Here is a 20,415-nt window from a genome sequence, read left to right as displayed (position 1 = left end):
ACGCCACAGCCAAGGGGCGAGCAGGCGCCGGAGCCGGCACCGTCCCCTGCCGCAGCCCCCGTGCCCAGCCGGGCACCCACCCCATCGCTGGCGCCCGGCGCGGCACGCAGGCAGCGGGTGCTGCCCAAACCTGCCTGCCCGGCGCGTTGGCAGCGGGGATGCCGCGGGCTCGGCGGCGGCAGCAGGAATTCCCCGGCAGGGCTGCGGTGCCCGGCGCGCCTCTCGCCGGAGGAGGTCTGGATTTCGCTGGGAAAGGATGGTCCAGGGCCGAGTCCCCCCAGCCGGGGCGGATCCGCACCCCGGCACGTCTTGGGGCTCCCCAGGACGAGCAGCTGCCAGGCCGAGCATCCCCCGTGCCGCAGGGACCGCCGAGACGGGGGCTCCCGCAGCCGTGGTGGCCTGATCCTCCCCGAGGAGCAGCCGGCAGTCCCGCTTTCCAAGCCCTTTTGGTCTTTGCCAACATTTTGGTGTTTTCTGGGGTGTTTTGGTGCACCCTGCAGCCGGCTCCAGCCCGCGCCACTCACCGCCATCCCCGAAACCACCCCACGGGGTGGTCGGGGCTGTTCAGACGGGATGTTCAGCAGAACCAGCTTTGCGCCCTACTCCATAATTATTTAATTATTAAGATTTAATATATTTAATAAAGTGTAAACCTATTTTATCGCTTAACAGCTGCCAAACCTCCCCCATCGGGCAGCGGGTGACGTGCCAGGATGGGACCCCGATGCTTCTGCATGGCTTAATTTATTGCTTCAACACCGTGTAGCTGCCGTGTATCGCTCCGGCACCGCCGGATCCCGCAATAAACCTCGCTCCAGCCTCGTGCCAACCCTCTCCCTGCGCCCGCGAGGGGCTGGGGCTGCACCGGGGGGGGGGCGGCTGCCGGCCCTCCCACTTCTTGGGGTTTGCACTGCCCATAGTCGGGGGGCGAGGGCAAAGCCCCCCGGGATGGAAGGGGAGCTGGCTTGGGAGAGCATTGGCCTTTCCCAGAATATCCCCGTGTATTCCTGGCTCAGGCCGGCACGTCGTTGCGGCCATCCCAGGCTCGTCTCATCCTGCCCTTGTGCCCTGCTCCCAGTTAGGGACTGGGAGAAACTGGTCAGCTGCTGGCCCTCGGCGGGGCTGGCACCAGGGTGAGGGGTACGTAGGGCTGCGCGGGGCAGGGCTTGGGGTGCCCTGCCCGGGGCTTGGGGTGCCCTGCCTGGTGTTTGGGGTGCTCAGCCTGGTGCTTGGGGTGCCCTGCCTGACGTTTAGCGTGCCCTGCCTGAGGTTTGGGGTGCTCAGCCCAGGGCTTGGGGAGCCCTTCCCGGGGGCTCGGGGTGATCTGCCTGGCGTTTGGCATTCTTAGCCCAGGGCTCAGGGTGCCCCACCTGGGGTTTGGGGTGCTCAGCCCAGGGTTTGGGGTGCCCTGCCCAGGGTTTGGGGTGCTCAGCCTGGGGCTTGGGGTACTCTGCCCAGGGCTCGGGGTGCCCTGCCCGGGGTGCTCAGCCTGGGGCTTGGGGTGCCCTGCCCAGCATTTGGGGTGCTCAGCTCAGCCATGGCTCAGTCCCCACCATGCACCAGCTCCCCCGGGGCCTGTGGCTCACGGCCCCCTGCCTGCGCTGCCTGCGCTGCCAGCCTCACACCGCACCCCGACACCGCACGCCGCGCACACCCCGCACGCTCACATCGCACGCTGCGCACACACCCTCTGCACGCTCACGCCGCACGAAGGACACGCTCTGCACACCCACGACACGCTGCAGGAGGGCGCGCTGCACAGCTCCCGGTGCACACGCACACACACGCTGCGTGTACCCCCCACGCGTGCACGCTGCACACACCCTCCCGATGGTGCGCAGCCGTGCACGCACACCTGCACACCTGCACACCCCCACACCCCCTGCACGCATGCACACACGTGCACAGCTGCATGCACGCACACACAACTCATGCATGCATGCATGCATGCACACCATTGCACACTTCCCCCAACCCAGTTCCGTGTCGGCAGACCCGTGCCTGGCGGACCCTCCCCTTTAAGACGCGCGGCGCGGCCCGTCCCCTTTAAGGCTTGCCCCGCCCCCAGGCCGCGCGCCGGCGCTCGCCCCTCCCGCAGGCGCTGGCGGCCGCTCGGCACCGAGGCCGCGGCGCTCGCCATGGCCGCCCCCCCGCCACCGCCGCCGCCCCGCGCCCGCCGCCCCCCGCCGCTGCCCGCTGCCGTCCTGCTCGCCCTGTTCCTGGTCGGGGCTCTCGGTGGGGCCCGCGGTGAGTGGTGGCCCCCGGGTCTGGCCCGCACTGGGCACAACATGGCGGCGCGCCGCCCCGCCCCCGCCCGGCGCCGTGAGGGGAACCGGGAGGGGGGGTGTGCTGAGGGGAACCGGGGAGGAATCGTGAGGGGAAGCGGGGATCGATGAGGAGAACCGAGGGGGGAGGCGATGCGGGGGGCTGAGGGGAGCGGGGAGGGGGGCAGGAGCGAGCCCGGGCCCGCGGGTGAGGTCGGCCCGGGGGGGCTGTGGGGCAGGGGAGGGGGCGTTGAGGCCCGGGGTGAGATTTTAGGGGGGACCGGGGGTGGGGGGAAGGGGGTGCGAGAGGGTTTGGCGGCCTACAGGTTCCCTCTAGGCTATGGGGAAGGGCCCTGAGGGGTTTGGGGTGGGGGTGCGGGCACCTGGGGGGGGGCTGGGGGCGGGGGGGCGGCCCTGGGGGGGCAGAGGAGGGTGCATCAGGGTGGGGAGAAGGAATGGGGGGGGACCCATGGTGGGGGGGGGTCTCTGGAGGCATCAAGGACTTCGTGTAGGGTTGGGTCCCCTGGGTAGCACCGAGCCCCAGGGCGGGGGTCGAGCCTGCCCGGGGGGGGCTCGCAGGGGGACAGTTGCCGGGGTATGGGGTGTGAAGGGGACCCTTGAGCTTGTTTGGGGGGCCGTACCCTCCACAGAAGGTGTCTGGAGGGGCAGCAGCAATTGGGGCTGGGGGCCGGAGAGCGGGGCGTCCTGCGGGGCTGGGGGATGCTCCGAGGAGGCAGATGCTCACCTTGGCTTTGGCTGGGAAGAGAACTGGGAGTTTTCCAGGCTGTCTTCAGGAGATAACGAAAGAAACTGAAATTTATGGGCTTTTCTCAGAGTGAAGAAGAACTGGGGGGTCTGTGTGTGTTGGGGGCCTGGACGTGTGGGTCACCGGGGGGGTTTGCGGCCCCGGGAAGCAGGGGCTCGGTGCAGGCAGGCGCTGGGAGGGCGGATCAGCCCCGGGGTGGGAAGTGCCACCATGTTGTTGCTGAGCCTCAATCAAACCTTGGGAGTTTGTGGCCTCTTCCCAGCGGCTTGTTGACCCAGCCAGGGGGGCTTCGGCTTCCCCCATGCACCAGGGATTGCAGTGTGTGCTTAATACGTAGTCTCTCGGAATCTGTGGGTTTGGTTGTTTTTTTAAAGAAACCTTTCTAAAACCCTGTGCCTCTGGATTGTAACAACTGTAAATATTTGTTTGGAGGGAGGTGAGTGAGGGAAAACTCTTTGTTTCGGTTGTTTGTTCTGTGGTGATCCTTTTTCTTTACCTGGGGGGGTGCAACCGCTGCCACTTCCTGGGGGAAGAACAAGAGGTATCAACTCCACGCTTTTAAAGAGATTGGCCCTTTTCCTCAGAGCCGGACAGGCCCGAAGCATCTCTGAGCACCTCTTGGCAGGGACAGAGGACAGGCTGGTGGCAGTGGCCTCTCCAGCGTCCGAGGCTTCGCTGCGCGGTCCATCTCTCGGTGGCTATCGGGGGCGATCGCTGCTTGTGTAATGCAGGTACCTGTTCCAACAGGAACTGCACTGAAACATTTTTCTCCTCCCCAATCCTCTCGCCGTTCGTGTTATGTATTACCAACCGACTGTCAGGAGGTAATAACTTTGTGCGTGCAGATCTGGACTTGTTAGCTACAGAAAATGGCTTTAAACCCCACTTGGGCAGTAGGTTAGGGGTGTATTTGTGAGTCCTGTTGAATCTGGTAATACAGATGCGCTTTAGGCTGTGTTTCGTTTTAACCTAAAGTAAAATTCAGCCTTAGGAAGGTGTTTCAGCTTTTCTGTGATAAATGGCAAAGCCAGACCAAATGAGACTCATCGCACGTCTGCTCTCAGACTTTCACTTAGCACTTTATATACAGCTGGTGTTTATTAAAAAAAATAAATAAATAAACAGGAAAGGGCCAATTGACTGCATATCTCCTGGAAACTCAGATGACTATCAGCGCCTTTGATATTGGGCTCTGTGTGGCTGGCTATTGTTTCCGCTCAGTATGTGCTGTACGTTTTTGTTCACGTATGTGCTGTCCAGTAAAAGGTGTGAGCTCAGCCTGGCTTCAAGGGCGCGAGGGAGCTGCGTTTGTGGAGCTGGGAGCAGGATGGCAGGGAATAGGGACCCTAACCCTCTGAATTGTTTGCTGCTTGAGCAGCCATGATGCACCCTCGCTGTGCCTCCTCAGCCAGCAAGGGCTGCCCTTACTATTGTGCTTTATACAAGAGATCTTAAGAGCTGCTTATTTCAGGGTAGGTTGGAAAAACATAATAATTTCTGCAGAGTTTGGGAGCTGTGAACTTCTGTGTGCGTCGGTAAACAGAGTAGAAAACACCCATCCCACTCCTTCCTTTTAAAAAAAGGAAAAGAAAAAAAAAAAGGTGCCTCTGCAGCAATGGTTACAGGGTGGTTGTAGGTAGGCTTTGTTTGCGTGCTTGAAATAAAGCAAAAGAATACCGTGGGGAGCAATCTTGGGCTAGCAGATTTTATTATTAACACCTGCTTAAAATATTTACCCGGTTAAATCAGGCAAACTCCGCGTGGTCCATAAGTTATATCTTGCAACTTTCCAAGAAAGACTCCTCTAACTGGAAATTAAAAACGGTGTCCAACAAGCATTCTTGAACTCCTTCAGCTCCTTGGCCAGACAGCTCGGATTTTTTTTTCCCTGGGTACGCCGTCCGCTGCCAGTAGTGGATGCTCCGGAAATCGCTATTGCGAAAGGAGTGAAGTAAAACGTCAATTCTCTTAACAGCAAGCAAAGTTCACTGGGTGTTGACCAGTGGAAATATGTTCTCCACCGCACAGCCAGCGCGGTTATCTGAGCAGACCGAGAAGGAATTGCTCGTCTCGAGGGAGAAAGCTGCGATGGTATTACAGGGATGAAACATTCGCTGGTGCTGAGCCTGCAGAGTCAGACCCTCGTGTGTGAGCAGTCGTACGGGGTGGGAGACCTCTTTTGTCCTCATTGTTTAAGCCACTGGCTTTCCAGCCTCCCTTCTCATTGATTGTGGACCCATATGTTTATTTTTTCATCAGAAAAGCGGACTTCACTGCACATTAAAGCCCCTTGACAAGAGCTTGGTTTTCTAGCGCTTGCTGCTTTCTGTGGGTTTTTGGAAGTAACCTGTGGACTGCTGGCTGTCAGCATATAGACTGCACGTTAAACAACTTGTTATTTAGACTCTGAAAAAGCATGTGCCAATTGCCTGAGAATACGCAGCATCGGTGTTAAGTCTTGAAAGCCATCAATAATGACCTGTGCATCTGCCTTGCCATGCGGCTGGTTTGCAGGACTTTCTTCCACAGTGCTGGTATGGTATGGGTGGCTCCTAAACTGGTTTCCTAACAAGTTAAAACACAAAATAGGTGTCAGACCAGAGCCTGGAGAGGGAGTTCGGAGCCATATGTCTGTTTTCTGAGTTGAAGAGCAACAGCAGCAGAAATGTTAATTCTTCTAATTAACCTATTAATGATGAGACTCCTGTCAATTCGCTTATTTAAAATTCATTTAAAAGCTCTCCTTCTGTGTTACTTGAGTAGATGCAGGGAAAGTTCTTCACTTTAAAGGTGAGAGCATGTTCTTCCTGCCTTTTTTTTTTTCCATGTTTTCTAGTCAGCCATGATGCGTTAATGTCAGGTTCAACCTGTGCCAGGGGACTGCAGCCAGCTTGAAAAAGTTGGGACTCTTGTTTCCAACTTTAAATATCCTGGTATAATTTTTAGTTTCTGGATGACTTGCATGAAAGTGCTTTTTTCATAGTACTTTGCAGCTAATTTTAACTCTGTTTCATTTAGCAGCAGTGGGTCATTTCATAAGCACAAGCAAGGAGCAAAAGAGAAGTTGAGATCCAAAAGTAGGAGGAGAAGTTGATGGGACAGCGAGATACAGGAAAGATATTTGAGGTGGTGGTACTGTATCTACAGAAGAGCAAATCCGTACTCATTTCTTCAGCTCATTTGTAAAGAAACAGGGGCAGTGTGAGCAAACGGAACCGGCCTTGTATTTGATTTTGGAGGCGGTGGGTGTAGGTGGGCTGACTCTGGGGCTTGGAGAAGATACCGGTGTGCTATACAAGGGCAGTTTGGACTTGGACATATCCTAGAGAGGGATGTAGGGATCCCAGTTCTTGACACCGGGCAGCAGAAGAATTGAGGTGAATATAATGGAAAGTAAATCTTTGGTTTTAAAGTCTTCATCAGTGGCTTTGAGTGTCCTCATCCCTGCCTTTTCACAATGATGCCCTGGTTGTTTTCCTGCAGCACTGTTCTTGAGGTGGTATGGTTGAACAAGGAGCACAAAGGGACTCCTGGAACTGACCTCTGCTCCCTTGCCGCAAGGGAATGGGTTTTATTCCTAACTTGCTCTTGGGCAAAACACTCCGTGATAAAGGTTATTCTTTATTTATTTCAGCACAGCATATAGTGAAACACTGAAAGGTATTTCTTTCTTCCAAGCATGTTTACACATGTCCCTCTTCATTATAGCATCTAAAGAAACAGCAGAGGTACAAACCCAATTGTTTTCCATTTCTCTTGCTAACATTATGCTGCTGCAGCATTAAAACATCGCTACCAGATTGGGTCTCATTAAGTTAGGTGCTGCACAGAGACATAATAAATTGCAGCTCCTGTTCCAGAGCCTTATAAAGGCTCAGAAGTCAGGGGAGTCATTGTTCTTCCAGCCTTGATTCAAACTGTTGAAAAAGAACAGCAGCTTACAATCTCTGCAAAAATCTGTTTATCTGGTAAATACGTGGGTGGTTATTGGCAATTTTACCAATGATCATCTTCAGGCTAATTATCTTAATACATCTTGATCAGGTAGCATTTAGCCCTGAGAAAATGTCATCTTGCATAGCACAGCTTCAGGAGATTTTGGAAAATGTATTCCAAAAGGTGGTTAACACCATTACATTAGATTTTGCTGTGAAACTTTCCCCTGTCTAGCTGCAGAGACATCTTGACACATGCAATCCTGTGTGAGAATAAATATGTGCAAAATGAGCTCAGATAGTTGCTGAAAAAAAAGAAATGTTCTTTGACTGTCAGAGCTTAATATTTTAGTCTCCCTGGAGCCTAGAGCTCTAATCCACAGACCCCCACCTGTGTGTTTGGATTCATTTTGTAAATACGCATCATCTTTAATGGGAGAATTTGGTTCAAGAGGGCCTTCTCTTGTTTTCCTCTCTGCTGTAGTTAATGCAAAGGGATACTAATATGTCCGTGCTCCCGGTTCCTGCCGGGAGCAATCCTGCTGCCGCCCATAACCCGTGACCCTCGCTGGGTGTCTCGCGGGGAGCAGAAGCACCTCTTGGGCTCAGGGTGGTCGCTTGAAGGAGTACCCAGCCCAGCAGGCGAGCCCCGGGCTGCGTTAGTCGAGGATCAAGGAGTCTTTTGGCAGTGCCGACTGATCGGTCCGGTTTTTAGGAAGAGCAGTGAGGACCGGCACCGGGCTGGCTCGCTCCTGCGATTGATGTCACGACTGCCTGCGCTCTGCCTTGGATTAAATCGCAGTGAGGGTTTGCTTCAGTATAAATACCAACCTGATCCATCTCTTGAGTGAGAACAAAGCTTTCATTCTGAGGATCTGCAGCTTAATGTTAGGCTTGTTTAAACAGCTTCTTTAAAGGGTTGGGTTTGTCTCTGAGCAGAATGTCAGAAAGAGCGTGCTGAGCAGATAGAGCAGACTCTGCTGCCAACTTCTGTAGCACCTTTCATGCAGACTCATCCCCAGGCGTTCTGCGAGAGGGGAACTCGCCGCCCCGGCTGTGTGAACTGCTCTTTTGTTTTCCTTTGCCCCATCTATTTTCTTCAGCCCAGTCAGATTCTTTTATTAAGTAGATTATAAGTTTTGCTCAATAGGAGCTTTTCTTCCCAAATAAAAAGAATGCCGTTGGCATGAAAAATGCTTTTATTCGCTCCTGTCTCCATTTCCTTCGCCCAGGCGTCCCCGGCTGCTCTCAGGAGCACCCGAGAGATGCCCCCCAGGGGCTCTGCGTACCTGTCCGTTTTCTGACCCCCACCCAAGAGGAAAGAACAGTTGCTTTTTCCTGGCTTCTGGAGAAGAATTTTCCCTTCTGGTTAATCAGACTTGAAATGCCGCACAGGTTGCCCTGTAATTCTCCTCTCTGCCGGAAGCTCCCCGGTTCCCGGCGAGCCCCGGTGCAGACAGGCCTTTCCTCCCTGGCACGGCCGGTGCCTGCTCGCTGCAGCGCTGGCAGCCGGCAGTAGGTGATGCTTAGGGCTGATATGGCTGTAGCGATGGTAGATGTATATCCTGGGTTTTTTCATAATAAAAATAAAGACAGAGTCGACTCCTGGCTGCACGAGGGAGGCTGGAGCGGGGCTTCAGCTTCTACCCAGGGATCTGACCATCTTTCCTAAAATTTGAGTGCCTACCTGCAGCCCAGAGGTTGTGGACTGGAATACCTAGAAAGCCCCTTGAGGGTCTCTCATGAAAGGTGTAGCAGAAGTACATACGTGTGCTGAAGGCTTAATTTTCTTTGTTCATACAGCTCTCCTTACCGTAGGGGGTTTTTGAGGTGCTGACTGTAAGAATTGCTCTTAAAAAATAGCAGTTGTCTCAAAGGGGGAGCATCAGCTGACAACACTAGGAGGTGAAACGAGGCCGTGCTCTGTGGGGCATACCCCTCCTTAGCAGGAAACTTCTGCTTTCTGCGCAGAACAGATAAGGATCTTCTTATGCTGTCCCTGTGCGCTGGGGCTCTGGTATCATACCTTGCAGGTAAACTGATTTCCTTTTTTTTTTTTAATTCTACAAATGAAACTGAGCAGATACAACCAGCTCCTCTGCTTTCCTTCTCAAAGGGATGCTTAGTCTCAGGCCAGATGCTTCAGTAAGAAGTTTACAAAACCAGTTTTATAAGTACATTGAAGTGTTTTGTTTACTTCTGAGCTTCTGGAAGCAAAACTGCCATAGCCTAAATCTTGGATTTGAGACCTTAGAAGTGAGTCTGACAGGACTAACAGTTTTGCTGTATCTAAATCAAGTTGAAAAGAGCATGATGAAATGTGTGTGGTTTAAATGTTTTTAATTTGTACCTTGAGTTTTTGATAAAGTAATAAAGGAGATGCTTTAAAGCACTATTTCCTTTTAAGTATACTTGAAGGTAGGAATGTGCCCCGGCTGCTCCATTATAACCAACCTTTGTTCCCCCAAGTGTGCATATTTTTCAGAAGAATTGTCTTTTCTGTGCTCTGCTGACCACTGGAAAACGGTGTACTCGGAGCTGTTTGTCAAGTTGAACATTAGTGGGGTTTTTTCCCTTTCATTATAAAGTTTCCCCTTAAAAGCTGCATAATCGATGGGTACGGTGCTCTCACCCCTTCTTAATACGGTTCAGTCTCAGGGTCTTCCCTGTCTGTTTTCTAGTCTGTGTCCCTTTTCCCTGTCCTGTGCTAAGCACATAGTAATAAGCCACATTTGCTCGTGATGCTTTTTAAAGATGTCTCACTTAACAGCTCCTCTGTGTTTTATTGGCTTTTTACTGCTTCTGCAGTTTTGAATCTGTTGGTTCAAAACTCACCAGCATCTGCATTTAGCCTGTCTGAAATACTGCAGCCCACCTTTGAGCTGTTAAGCAGCTCACCACAACAGCTAGGAAATGAAGAGCGCAGTGTCCAGAGAGAATTAAGTGAATAGTAATGCAATTAGCCTAACTGATTTACCTAGGACACTGGAGATAAGGCATAACGGGTGTCTTCCTCCTAAACGAACCCTGAAGTTGATCAGGACTTGCTTGTTTTTCCTTAAGCTCAAGGTAACGTGCTCCCAGCAGCGTAACTCTCCGCTGCGCTTTGGACCGTGTGCTGGCTGGGAGCAAGAGGCTCTTCCAGTGCCATGAATATCCTTGAATGCTGATGCTCCCTAAATCTGCTGGCTGCCAGAGACGGTATGACCGAGGGCTCGGTGTTTCCCTGCCCCACGGGAAGGTGGCTGACACACACGAGTGTTGACAGTGACTTTCGCTTGTGTCTTTAGACTGAGAGGGTACAAGCAGACATAGAGGATTTAGCTATCGGACTGGGGAGAGTTAACTGTGGCTTTTGTATCTTTTAAAACACTTCTTCAAACTCTCTCTACCTGAAAGACCATTTCTGCAGCGGGTAAGTACATGTTTCTGAATCCCTCCGGGGAGGCTGAAAGATCTGATGAAAGCTGAAGAAAATACTGTGCGCTGCTAAACAAGCCCCACCCTTCTTCTTGACATTGTTGTATTCGCTCTTTGTTCCCAAGGATGGCGATGCCTGGGGATTTGCTTACAGTTTTTCAGGCAGCTTGAGAAAAGCACAATGACAGCTGGGAGGCAGAAAAATGTGGGAATCTGCCTTGGAGTTTCTCCTTCGCTCTTTACCCAAATAATCTTCACGGCGAGCAGGCAAAAAGCCAGGGATGTATTTGACCCAAGGTAGTGTCTCGGATCAGGAAAGCAGTTACTAAATAAGTGACTGATCTAGTTGGGTGTAGCATGCTTGGCTTGTGTAGTCGGTTTGAATTGGTTTTGTTTTGGCATCTGGCAACTGCTTGTTGTCTCCCACGAGCTGGGGTGGTCGTCCCTCACTAACCCGTAATGGGCAGCTCGTCTTTGGCACAGCTGAGGAAGCCTGGACAGGCAGTTCAGGTGAAACCGAGTCTGTCAGTTTGAGTAATTGCTGTTTTCAATTTGAATTCTGACCCTAGGTTGGCTTGGGAGTAGATCTTGGTAAAATCTAGCGTAGTTTGCAGGGATGACTTGGGTCATCTGTGTTAGTGCTTGCGACAGGGGAAGGAAAAAAGGGCTGCCTGGGCAGTCATCTTCTGGAAAGACTCCTCTGCTTCCACCTTGTATTTTGTGCTTCAGTTGGGTTCTTGTGGGTCTGAAATACTGAGCATGACTTGTTCTGTTCCTGAAGTCTAATTCCTGCGCCCAAGAATGGCCCGTTCCCTCTGCAATGGGAAATTTTAAAGAAAGTTTTCTCTTGTCTGAGCATTTGGTCTCTGGTGGGTTTTAAGGAGGTGGTCTTGTTTTGATTTCTGCAGCTTTGACATGTCTGTGCTCCGACTGCAAACAAGCAAACTCCACGTGTGAAACGGACGGCGCGTGCATGGTCTCGGTATTCAACCTGGATGGTGTTAAACATCACGTTCGGACCTGCATTCCTGAAGCAAAATTGATTCCTGCTGGGAAACCCTTCTATTGTCTGAGTTCAGAAGATCTGCGTAATACTCACTGCTGCTACTCTGATTTTTGCAACAAAATTGATTTAATGGTTCCCAGTGGTGAGTAGAGAGCTAAATAAATCATCTGTTTGAAGTGGGGAGGAGGGAAGCTGTCTGTTTGGGGTTGGGAATAAGGAGCATTCAGCCCTGTTTTCACTTCTTCCCTTAGGTTGCTGTGTGAACTTGAGCACTAGGTTTATTTCCTTGATCTGTCAAGTGGAAATAATAACAAACTGCTTCAAATTAAAATTAAATGTGCTTGTCCCCTGTGGCTGACAAAATGTCACCAGATGATGAGGTTGTACTTTAGGGTAGGAGAAGCTTCCAAAGTTTGGGGTTTTTTGCAGTTTTACTGCACTCAGTAGCTCCATATTATGAGGCTCCTTTCATCTTATCAGCCCTGCTGCTGGTATCCTCCTGAAAGCAGCAGCAGCAGCAATGTTCATCTTAAATATAAGTTTCAGTTAAATATAAGTTTCTGCTGCATGATGCTCTGTGCCTGCAGTGGCTTGAGGTCAGTGCGTGTTCCCTGGACACAGCTCCCTTTTCTGGCGCTGAGTTGTGCTGTAGCTTGCCTTCTGTCGGATAGAGTAGCTTTCCTTCTTCTAGGGCTGCAGATCTTTTCAGTGATGAGCCATGACTATCGAAACGTGGCAGCAGCTTCAGAGTAAAGTGAGGGATGGAGGGGTGCCTGGATCCTGAATACGCGAAGAGGAAGCAGCCCTGCCTTTGAGTGAGGGTGTGGGAAACGTCTGCTTCTTTCTAATTCCTGGGACAGAGAGGGCATGCAGTACTTCCTCATACCTCGTTACTGTCTGTTTTGGGCTGTTATGTGGGTCCTATGAAGACTACAATACCCATTTTCCTTGGGTGCAGTGGGGAAGTCTTATCTAGTCTCAAAAAGACAGATAATTGTTGTCTTCAGGTACGAGTTGTCACTGGCTGTTACAGGGAGAAGGGGAAAAAGGGAGAAATGAGTCCTTAGTGACTGGATGGTTTTTCTCTGGAGGGTAAAATGCAGGCTGTTTTAGCAAATTCAGCCCAGAACAGGCTCCCATCCTCTTTTAAATAGCAAGTGCCAATAATCCCTGATCCCACAACTGAAGCACCATCTTCTTTTGGGGATTTTAGCTGTAGTTTGTGTGCCTGATGACTTGATCGGTCCCATGTTAACGCTGTTATTTGATGTGTCCTCTACCATCCTGGAACAGCAAGCTAAAATTGTCCAGGCTCTGAGAGGATAATTAAAACACAAGAAGAAAGTCCTTAAAGAACACTTGTGAAGGAGTGATAATTTTCTAAAAGTGCCTGTTTTTCTTCTCCCTTTCCTCTCAAGGACACCTGAAAGATAACGAACCCCCGTCGAGCTGGGGTCCTGTGGAGCTAGTGGCGGTGATTGCCGGACCTGTCTTCCTTGTGTTTGTTGTCATGATCATAGTAGTCTTTGTTTTTCATCACCACCAACGAGTCTATCACAATCGTCAGCGGTTGGACATGGAAGACCCCTCTTGTGAAATGTGCCTGTCGAAGGATAAGACCTTGCAAGATCTAGTCTACGATCTCTCCACCTCTGGCTCTGGCTCAGGTATTAGGATATGACTGGAAATGACGAATGAGAACTTGTAATTGTAATGGAGTAGTCTGTTCTGGGCTCCTGGTTGCCACAGCTTTGCATGGCTGTGAGGCCGCTGCATCGTCAGCCTCTTCGGGTTGCCCTGTCATGAGTAATGTGGAGGGTGTGTTTTAAATTCAGTCATGCAGTAGATGCTGTAGTCACGGCCCTGTGTCAGTGTTCAATGCTTAGGCAAGGTAAGAGCGATAGTTCAACTCCTCCTTAACTGCTGATTTGTGTAGCTTTCCTCCTTTTCTGCAAACGGCTACATCTATTTCAAATTTAGCCCTGGAACTGGATTTGGGTTGGAAACAGACATTAACTGCTAACCTGTGGGTTGTTGGCTTTCAAAGGAGGATGCAGGATGTCACCTGTATCAAAGCTGGCAGGGAAAATGGGAAAGAACCCAGCAGCTGAAAATTTTACAGTGCGCAAATACTGCATTTGCACAGCCCGTTTCATCCCAAAGAATCCTTGGGTCTTCCAAAGCGGACGACGTACAGCGTTCACTTCTGTAGCGCTTAAAAGAAATCATCCCCAGAATAGATAGGGAAGTCATCATTTTATTCATGACTTTGAACTATGAAAGCGGTTAGGTTAAAAAAAATGGATTTTGTAGCAGATAGAAACTGTATAATCCACAGAGGCAGAGAATATAACAACCTGATATTTGACCAGGGAATAAACCTTTAGCACCACATCTGCTATATATAAAATGTTTTGGGATCTCTTCTGTACATGCTCTCAGCAGGTGAGCTCTGTAGCTTACGTAAGAGATGGCAGCTATGTTAGGACTCCTTTCTTAAGAGAAGTTCTGGGGGTTTACTGCTTTCTACCAGAGGCTGTCTTCCAGGAGTCCCACTCTTTACATATTCAGACTAAAGTTACTTTGATCTGCCGTAGAGCAGAAGTTCCCCAAGTGCTCTGTGCCTAATCACTGGTGGTTTGCAAACTGCTTCAAAGTCATATGCAGATGTTGCCCAAGCAGCCAAATGGCACGTCCTACGCAGGAGCTACCACTGTTTGCTGGTTTGGGTCTTGCTTAGGCTGCTGGTTGTTATCAAATGTAGAGCCTTGTAGGTTTGATGATGCTCTGCTTGAAGCTCCTGAAACCTGAGAGTCTGTTTTGCTGCAACAGGCATTCATTCCTCCAATTTCTTGTCCGTAGGTTTGCCGCTTTTTGTCCAGCGGACTGTGGCTCGGACAATTGTCCTTCAGGAGATCATTGGTAAAGGCCGCTTCGGGGAAGTGTGGCGTGGCAGGTGGCGCGGAGGTGACGTAGCTGTAAAAATCTTCTCTTCACGTGAGGAGCGTTCCTGGTTTAGGGAAGCGGAAATATATCAAACCGTTATGTTGCGACATGAGAACATCCTGGGATTTATTGCGGCAGATAACAAAGGTAAAAAGTGCCCTAGTCCTGAGAGCAGAGACTGCACCAGTGTGCAGCCTGCTCTTGGGAGTTGCATTTCTTCACTTGGATTTACAATTAAATGGTTAAAGAAAACTGTCAGCATGCTTTTCAAATAGCTACATATTTGAATGTTTCTTGCCAAAAGATGGTAAAATTACTGCTGTTGTTGAGAGGCGCGATGGTGCGTTAGCTGTACCTTAAAAAGTCGTGTTTTGTCTTAAAGTTCTTTACCTTATTTGCCCCCAGGTCAGCTGTTGAGCTGCAGCCTTACCCAGCAGCTCTCCTCTGTTCCAAAAAGATGGGGTGCAAAATGCTCAATGGTTGTGTGCTGTCCCTGCGTTGTATCTGTCTGAGCAGTCTCTTTCCCGCTGCAGATAACGGAACATGGACTCAGCTGTGGCTCGTCTCTGATTACCATGAGCACGGATCTCTCTTTGACTACCTTAATCGATACACAGTGACTATCGAGGGGATGATCAAGCTCGCCCTGTCCGCTGCTAGCGGGCTGGCCCATCTACACATGGAGATTGTGGGTACTCAGGGTAAGAGCAAAGTTTGAAAAGGTGCTGGGAATTCTTGAGAGGAGAATAAAGCAGAACTGACGAGGGGGACTGATGTGCTGCACAGAAAACACCGGCTGAGTCAGCCCGGATTCATCTAGTCAGTATTGACCAGAAATAGACTGATTGCTTTGGCTGGCTGCAAAGTGGGTTAGCCTTGCGCTAGCTCCTGGGAGTTAGATCAGCGTTTCGCATCCCCATCCTAAAATTGGTGCTACTTGGGTGGGATGTTAGCGCAGGCAGCAGCAGAATTATAAACTCCTTACGTCCACATCAACGTGTCTGATGCCTGGGACGATGGAGTTTACGTCCCTCTTGAGGCCTCTGGATGCTACTGCATCAGCAGAGCCTCGGAAGCGTAAGTGGAGCCTTTGCATACCATAGGCTGTCAGCACTGCTCTGTTCTGCAGCGCTGAAGCGTATCCAAACAGGAAAATGTGTTGCAACACTGAGAGTTTAACTAACGCCCTGAAATCCGGTACTGCCTCTGCGCCACTTTGACTAACAGATTTCACCAGACCTTGACCCCTGCTTCTTTTTATTTTGCTCTGTTAGGAAAACCTGGGATTGCTCACAGAGACTTGAAATCCAAGAACATCTTGGTGAAGAAGAATGGCACGTGTGCCATCGCTGACCTTGGTCTGGCCGTCCGGCATGATTCGGTTACGGATACGATTGATATTGCACCGAATCAAAGGGTTGGAACCAAACGGTAGGAGAACGGTGTTCTTGGCCAGTGTTCGAAGGCGTCGGAGTGTGACTAGCAAATGCGTGAGCTGCTGGTTTAGCACTGGTGAAATTCTCTTTCTTAAGCATTTCCAGGTGTCTCGCAGAGTGCCAGCCTTGTGCCCAGATTGATGTCGAAGGGACGTCAGGACCTTCGTCTCCAGGTGCCATCAAGCTGAGAGGCGTAGGCCAGCTACGTAAACTCAGCTCAGGGAGCTCATATAGCACTTGACAACAAGCTTGGCATTCTCAAAAGCCTTTTGGGGCCTGCTGTCTGGAGCCTGATATGCTTTTGGACGTTTTTACCTCTTTCCCAACTTGCTATTCTTTTTGAATTACTTTGTTCAGTCTATTAGACCATGGGGCCCATTTCCGTTCTGATTAAGGCTGTGCAGAGCAGAGTTTTGTCTGCTGAGGAGTGCTGTGTGGGAAAACCTGCCATTTACTATCTTCCAGAGAATCCCCTCTCAAAATTAACATGCCGTTCCTTTTCTGTTCTGCAGATACATGGCCCCTGAAGTCTTGGATGAAACCATTAACATGAAGCATTTTGATTCATTTAAATGTGCCGATATCTATGCCTTGGGCTTGGTCTACTGGGAGATTGCTCGAAGGTGCAACGCAGGAGGTAATTCCCTTCGTGTGCCTGTGCCATCGGCTTGGCTTGCTCCTGGGTTTCCGAGCCTCGATGGTTTCTGTGGATCAGGTGTTTGTGAGGACCCTGGAGAACGGGGCTGCGGGAAGATGTGTCCGTGTGTCGCTACCGAGGGAGTTAACAGAAGTGACCCGCGACTGCTGTTAAGACTGGCCCATGTGGGGAAGCTGGGGTTAGTGCTCTGACTGGTGGCTGACGTTCCTTTGGTTGGATTTTAAGGAAGTTGTGGTGCCAGTTTGGTGGGTGACTTTCTTCTCCCGAATCGGCGTGAGTGAGTGTCTTGGCACATCCAGCTGCAGGCAGGAGTGCAGCACCGTGGTGCATGTGACAGTCCTGCCTTCGGCTCAGTCGAGATTCAGTGACCCTGCCTCTGTGCTGGGAGGCGTTGGCTGCAGCACGCTGACTCTGTTCCAGTTTGGGCAGCTGCATTTTATTTCTCTGAATTTTTCTTGTAAAGTCAAATCCCAGATTCTTCATTTCTGTTCTAAATAACTGCAAAGTGTTGACGCATCTCAGCAATGAGTCACGTAGTCCAAACCAGTATCAGGCTGCCTTCAGTGAGCGCTGTGGCGATGATCCATTCTCCCAGGAATTGCATTTCCCCTTGCCTGCCTTTCAGGTATCCACGAAGAGTATCAGCTTCCGTACTATGACCTTGTACCCTCTGATCCTTCTATTGAGGAGATGCGGAAGGTCGTATGTGATCAGAAATTACGGCCTAATATCCCGAACTGGTGGCAAAGCTACGAGGTAAGGTCTGCTTTCATCTTCGCATCCCCTTCTCCCTCGATGAGGTGAGTAAAGAGTAAGTACTGTAAGTTGAGCTCCAATTTTAGGAGGTGTGGAGGTCTGTATCGGTGTCCAGCCGGGCAGCAGCAGCCTGGCAGACCGACTGGGGTCGGGGGAGAAGAGAGCACTGACATCTGCCGTTGTTTCTTGCCTAGGCACTACGGGTGATGGGTAAGATGATGCGAGAGTGCTGGTACGCCAACGGAGCGGCTCGACTCACTGCCCTCCGCATTAAGAAAACCCTCTCACAGCTCAGCGTCCAGGAAGATGTGAAAATCTAGGCTCTGAGCCCCAGCAGGAGGAAACTGCACAAAAGCTGCCATGCTAGAGTAGACGTGTGATGGAGGCCTACCTCGTGTTTCTGCCCAATCTACTGCTACCAACCAGACAGCGTGACCTACAGGCTGCTAGGTGGGGTGACGGAGCCTATTGAATTGCTCTCTTCCCTGCTTGGGTATGAAACAATCAGAAACCTTTTATGATCACCTCCTGACAGCGTGAAGACTTGAGAGGGACTTAACCTGAGGGATCTCAGCCGTGATCGTAACTCTTGTTTCTTTAATGGAAATCCCTGTAAAGTTCAGTGCACGCGGTGCACCCCTTGGCAGTGTTTGAGGCCGGGGTGCTAGGTGCTGGGAGTGGGAAGGGAAAGGGAAGGTTTTCTTGCCGTACTCTGAGGATTTTTCCAGGGACTGGCACGTTAATGCAGAAAAAGCATTTGCAAAACAAATGGTGCTCCCTTCTGAGAGGCTGAGCCTGAATAGTTTATCAGCTTCATGAAACCATTTCCCTCCTTTTTCTTAAGCTTGAAAAATTCTAAGTCAAAAACAAATCTGACTGGCTGTCAGTGTGCGCAATGGTGTATGCATGCGCAAGGTGCGCGTGTCCCCCGTGCCTGTTCATCTCCTTCCGTAGACGTGCAGTGTCTGCCCGTAGGGTGGCTCATCTCTGTTCGTGCTTTCTGTGCATGTGCAAATCTAGAGTGTCCTTTTTTTGAGCTGTGCGCGCTGGTGCTCTCCTTGTTGAGTAGTGAGCATTGTCTAGCTTGGACAGGCTGCTTAAAACCAGATCCTTAGCTCTCCGATGGGTGCTGCGGCCTTACTGTCCGTACGCCGGCTGCGGGAACTTCCCATCAGGTTGCCTCACTGCCACCCCCTCCCTTTTTTTAAGACAAAACAAATGAGGAACTGATTTCACTCCTGGAATCCAGGCTTTTTGTCTTGAGCCCCTGGGGTTTGTAATTCTTGGTAGGGTGGAAAGAGAGACCTGGGGCGGGGGGAGATGCCACGGAGCTGAGATGCATGTCAGAGATAGAGCAGGCACTGCGCCCGGCTGGAAGGAGACCGGGCCATGGGGAAATGCAGGAGACCGTTCTCGTAGGAACGCGGTTCCCGGGTCCACCATCCTCGCAGGCGCGCTGGGCGGCGTGGGGCAGACTTCTCGGGGCCTGAGCCGCAGGGGGCCGGGTGCCTGGGTGTGCTCTGCACCTCCCGAGAGGCACTCGGCGCTTGGCAGGATTGACAGCGGGGTGTGGGTTTGGAAATCGATGTCCATCTTTTTAATATACATATATAAATATCTCATAATCTGGAAGTGGCTGTGTATAACTTGTGGGGTGGGGGGAACTGCATGAATTTTCTTTTGATTAAATGCCGAATCAGGGTGAAGTAGAGTTGGTTTGACTGTTGTCTACAGCTGGGCCTAGCAAAAATGGAAGTAGCCGAGGGCTGAGTCTGTCGTGCTGATCGCAGCACTAAAGGCAGTCTGGGAAGTGCTGGTAGGTTGGTGGTTAGGTCAGTATCTACGGTATATAACTCTGAAGCCATAACTTTTAACTGGAGTGGTTTTGATTATATTTTTTTTTTATTATTATTATTTTATGGGAGGGTCTGGATTTTAACTTTTTTTAATATTGTTAATTCTTTATAAGAGAAGAAAAACAATCTATAATTATTACCTCTTGACCTGTTTGTTTGTAAAGAAATCACTGCAAAAAAAAAAAAGAAAAAAACCAAATGCACACAGCTCGATTTACACTGGAACTGTTTCTACTCAAACCTTGCGCCTGCTCTGTAAGGTGAGGTTTCATCTCTGCTCCGGCCACCGGGGTTAACTTTTTTTTTTTAAAAACACTCTGTTCTTGCTGTCTGTGTATCTGTCCGTGTGTCTGTCTTCCCCCAGACTCCCTATCTTGTCTGTGACTTTGTGTAAAGTGAGGAGTGTGTGTTTTGCATCGTGTTTGGAGCCATTTTGCATCCTCCCGTGGAGTTTAGCGGCCGGGCGGTGCAGAGCTGTCGTGGGAGGGCTGGCAGGCTTCGGGCTGGTTCATGGAGCAGTGTGGAGTGTACGCTTTGTGAATGTACAGCTTCCCTTTCCGATTTGTTCTGACTCGTATCTCAGCCAGAGGTTACCGTGTGTCTCCGGTACCGTACGTCCCTTAACCAAACCCTTCTGCATTTAGAAACCGAGGTGGTGGGCACTTCACAGATCCCCTAAAGACTCTTCAGCTGCTGTAACAGGACCCTGGCGATGGCCCATCCCGGCGGGTTGGGGAGGAGGTCTTAGCGACTGTGAAATAAACTGCCGTAGGAAAGCCCATCGCGCCGGTAGGTACGTCTGCCGCGCGCTCCTCCGTGAGCGCTGCGGGCTCTCGTTTCCGAGTCTCCCGTCCCTGTTAACTGTGCAGGCTGCTTCTCGAGGACACTAAATCAGCTACGTAACTTGCACTGACTCACTCACCCGCCCCTCCAACTGTAGCCACACATGCATCTGCCTCAGCGCTAAACCAAACAGCAGACAGCGGAGCGGTTTCAGACCGGATAAGGTTAGAAGGGGTGAGGGCAGGACGAGAGGGTATCCCCTATAAGCAGGATTGCAGAAGAAGCCTTGTTTGTAGAGAGATGCCATCACGAGATGGTCAAAACCGAGGAGGATCCGAGATGGGAACGCTGACTATGTAGCATTTATACAGCACTTTTCATGCAAACATGTGCCAGGGAGGTGCAGTGCTTACTTAGCTGACTGGTAGCAAACATAGGAATCGCTGCCCGGCTCTGAAACGTGCCCGGCTCAGAGGTGGCTGCAGCAGCTGTAGAAAAAATGCAACACTACAGACAGTTCAGGACAAGAGAGCGGCGCCGCAGCCGCTCAAAATGAGGAGGGGAGACGTCAGATGCTCGAGGGCAAATC

General features: G+C 51.0%; 1 protein-coding gene across 1 annotated transcript; it reads left to right on the top strand.

The window, feature by feature from the left end:
• Nucleotides 1-2,100: 2,100 nt before the first annotated feature.
• ACVR1B (activin A receptor type 1B) lies at nt 2,101-19,217 on the top strand. The gene is made up of 9 exons (XM_075133928.1): nt 2,101-2,247; nt 11,294-11,533; nt 12,810-13,058; nt 14,254-14,484; nt 14,871-15,038; nt 15,612-15,768; nt 16,286-16,410; nt 17,057-17,187; nt 17,382-19,217. Exons 1-9 carry the CDS (start codon nt 2,139-2,141, stop codon nt 17,505-17,507), a joined length of 1,536 nt encoding a protein of 511 aa, XP_074990029.1. The 5' UTR covers nt 2,101-2,138; the 3' UTR covers nt 17,508-19,217.
• The last annotated feature ends 1,198 nt before the right edge of the window (nt 19,218-20,415 follow it).

Source organism: Calonectris borealis, chromosome 30 (genome assembly GCF_964195595.1).
Source record: "Calonectris borealis chromosome 30, bCalBor7.hap1.2, whole genome shotgun sequence".
NCBI classification, from domain to species: Eukaryota; Metazoa; Chordata; class Aves; order Procellariiformes; family Procellariidae; genus Calonectris; species Calonectris borealis.
This window is presented reverse-complemented; position numbering and strand designations above follow the sequence as displayed.